General features: G+C 43.7%; 1 protein-coding gene across 1 annotated transcript in view; it reads right to left on the bottom strand.

The window, feature by feature from the left end:
- SULT2A1 (sulfotransferase family 2A member 1) overlaps nucleotides 1-2,085 on the bottom strand; it is a 29,970-nt gene extending 27,885 nt beyond the window's left edge. The window contains exon 1 of the mRNA XM_017888842.1: nucleotides 2,049-2,085. Within this exon, the coding sequence (XP_017744331.1) occupies nucleotides 2,049-2,085 (37 nt within the window). The remainder of the gene's footprint in view (nucleotides 1-2,048) is intronic.
- Nucleotides 2,086-3,461: the final 1,376 nt, after the last annotated feature.

Here is a 3,461-nt window from a genome sequence, read left to right as displayed (position 1 = left end):
AAAGAAATTTGCCCCCGGTTGAGAACCACTGTCTTGAATGTAAAAGCTGATGATCTCAGGGATACATACTAGTTATTCAGACAAAGAGGACGGGTGAACGCTGGTGTCATCAGCAGAGAGAAGGGTAGAGTTCATCTCCTGGAGGCACATTTAGAATAGATGCCATCTTTCACATGGGCAAATATTTCCATTTCACATTCATTCTTTCTAAAACAACAAGATTATAGGCTGGCTGCGGTGGCTCACGCCTGTAATCCCAGCACTTTGGGAGGCCGAGGTGGGCAGATCATGAGGTCAGGAGATTGAGACCATCCTGGCTAACACAGTAAAACCCCATCTCTACTAAAATTCAAAAAATTATCTGGTCGTGTGGTTACTCCCAGCTACTCAGGAGGCTGGGGCAGGAGAATGGTGTGAACCCAGGAGGCAGAGCTTGCAGTGAGCCGAGATCGCGCCACTGCACTCCAGCCTGGGCGACAGAGCGAGACTCCGTCTCAACACAAACAAACAAACAAAGAAAACAAACAAACAAAAAAAACAAGCTAGATTATAAAATTCTAAAAGCAATGATATATCATAAACAATCATGTATTATAATGACAATTATGATAATACTGCCAAGAACAAGATGATGTTATTTAGTTTTCACAATGACCATGGGAAGGGTGAGAAATTATTTTACTTTATTTCACAGATGATGAAACTGAGACACACAGATCTTGAAGGGTGCTTTTGAACTTTTAAAGTCAGTATTTCTTTTCTTTACTTTTTTTGGTTTTTGAGATAGCCTCTGTTGCTGAGGCTGGGGTGCAGTGATGCAATCTCGGCTCACTGCAACCTCCACTTCCCGGTTCAAACCATTCTCCTGCCTCAGCCTCCCAAGCAGCTGGGATTACAGTCCCCCACTACCGTGACTGGCTAATTTTTGTATTTTTTAGTAGAGACGGGGTTTCACCGTGTTGGCCAGGCTGCTCTCGAATTCCTTACCTCAAGTGATCTGCCCACCTTGGCCTCCCAAAGTGCTGGGATTACAAGTGTGAGCCACCGCGCCTGGTCTAAAGTCAGTATTTTTTCACCCATAAACATTTAGATGAAGATTATATCTTGTGCCAGGCACTCTAAGTACTTTACAAAACATTAAATGATTTGAATGTTTCTAAGAATTCTATGAAGCAGTTAATATTATTTTCCTCATTTTACAGATGCAGGATCTGAGCCACAGAGAGGTCAGGGTGTGGGCTCAAGAACACACAGCAAACAAGTTCCCACCTCAGACTGGAACCCAGAACATGTGCTCTTAATCACAACACTGTGAGGCTCCCTTTTCTCCAGCAGGAAAAACAAATGATTAATAAACTCATCCTTGGTTACAGAGTTAGAAAGTGACCCAGCTGTGGCTGGGCATGGAGGCTCACGCTTGTAATCCCAGCACTTTGGGAGGCCGAGGTGGGTGGATCACCTGAGGTCAAGAGTTCAAGACCAGCCTGGTCAACATGGTGAAACCCCATCACTACTCAAAATACAAAAATTAGCCGGGCGTGGTGGTCCACTCCTGTAGTCTCAGCTATTTGGGAGGCTGAGGCAGGAGAATCGCTTGAACCCGGGAGGCGAAGGTTGCAGTGAGCCGAGATCACGCCACTGCACTGCAGCCTGGGTGACACAGTGAGACTCTGTCTCAAAAAAATAAATAAATAAAATAGAGAGAGAAAGTGACCCAGCTGTGATTCAAACTCGGTTGTAGTCCTTTGAATTTGTGCTGAGTCATTATTCTGCTAATGGAATTGGAACACTTAGAACATTTGCTCCAGGAAAGAAGGTGGGCAAAGGAACAAGTGGCCTTGGCAACATTTTATAGTACTTAGTTTAGAAATCGGTTTTTCAGTATCCTTCAGTTGCAAAATACAGATTGTGAAATTATCAATGTTCTGTTTTCTTTACTGGTGCCTAACAAACCACCCCCAAACTTAGTGACTTAAAACACAGATTTGGCAAACTTTTTTTTGTTTGTTTGTTTTTGGTGGAGGGAGGGAGTGAGGCAGCTCCCTTACCCAAGGTCTTCCACGGTCCAACCTCCTTCACCACCATCCTACCTACAAAGGGAGGGTACAGAACTGTTTTGTGTTCTCTGATTCCATAGGGGCAGACTTTTTTTTTTTTTTTTTTTTTTTGAGACAGGGCTAGAGAATGAGTATTTTCAGCTTTGAAGGCCGTGTTTCTACTACTCTGCCATTACAGCATGAAAGCATTATAGACAATACATTGATCAATGAGTGTGGCCGTGTGCCAATAAAACTTTGCTTAGCAAACAAGGTAGTGGGCCCGATTTGGTTTGCATCAGGTAGTTTGCTGACTCCCGGCTTAAAACACCATTCTGTGGTTCTAAGGCTTTCCTGAGCTCAGCTGAGTGGTTCTAATTTGGAGTCCATCATGACACTGCAGCCAGATAATATCTAGGGCTGGGATTGTTTGAAGACTGCTCCACTCACATGGCTTGCACCTGGGCTCTGAAGGTTGGAACAGCTTGGGGCTGTTTGGACATCTGTATCTTCAAGATGCCTCTCATACTCCTATTCCAATTTCTTTTTTTTCCCCCATTCCAATTTCTAAAAAACCCCAGATTAAAAGCTGCCTCTCCACGTGACTAGCTTGGGCTTCCTTACAGCATGGCCCTCTCCCAGTGAGGATGCTCCAAGAGACTTAGGGTGATACTTTTGATGTTCCTTAGGATCTGACTTTAGGAGTCACAGGCATTACTTCTGCTTTTTTCTATTGGTTAAAACGTAGTCACAGGTCCAGTCCTGATTCAAGGGGAAGGAATGACACCGGGAATAAATACTGGATAGATAGCTCTTTGGGTACCATCTTTGGCAACAAGTCACCAGTTGGATTTTTCAGAGAACTTGCTGACTTCCAGATGCTAATATTCTTGTAGCCCAATAAAGATCACACAAACCCAAATAACATGGCCAGGATGGAAATACATATCTTTATGTGATAACTGTTCATAGCAGAAGGGTTTATACCCTCCCTTTGGTAGATAGTTTACTGAAGAAATCTGAAAAGAATGCTATTGATAAAAATTCACTTTGACTGTAAGAATAGTGGCTATTTGATAGATTTTTGGATGCTCACTGTTGAAAACTACACAGAGTGGAGAGTCAATATGTAGGTTGAGAAATAAACGTGTAGTCTGGCTAATGTGTGTGCATTATGGGAGGATGCGTTAAGCCCTGGCCAGGCCTGCTGGCTTCAGACAGCTCATGGGTCAGCTTCAGACTCTGGAAGAAGGACTTTCACCCCATTTTCCATCTGCACGCTATGTCAAGTCAAGGGTCACTGATAGATGTGGTCCAAGCTCTACAAATGGGTATGTTCACTGTACAGCAGGGCAAGTGTGCCTTTGAGTTTCTGTTAAATAGGCTTAATTGCATCTGCCACAAGCGGACAAAGAGCTGAGATCA

Source organism: Rhinopithecus bieti, unplaced genomic scaffold (genome assembly GCF_001698545.2).
Source record: "Rhinopithecus bieti isolate Rb0 unplaced genomic scaffold, ASM169854v2 scaffold_574, whole genome shotgun sequence".
In the NCBI taxonomy this organism is placed as follows: Eukaryota; Metazoa; Chordata; class Mammalia; order Primates; family Cercopithecidae; genus Rhinopithecus; species Rhinopithecus bieti.
Note: the sequence above shows the minus strand (reverse complement) of the source record. Positions and strands in the feature narration are given on the sequence as shown.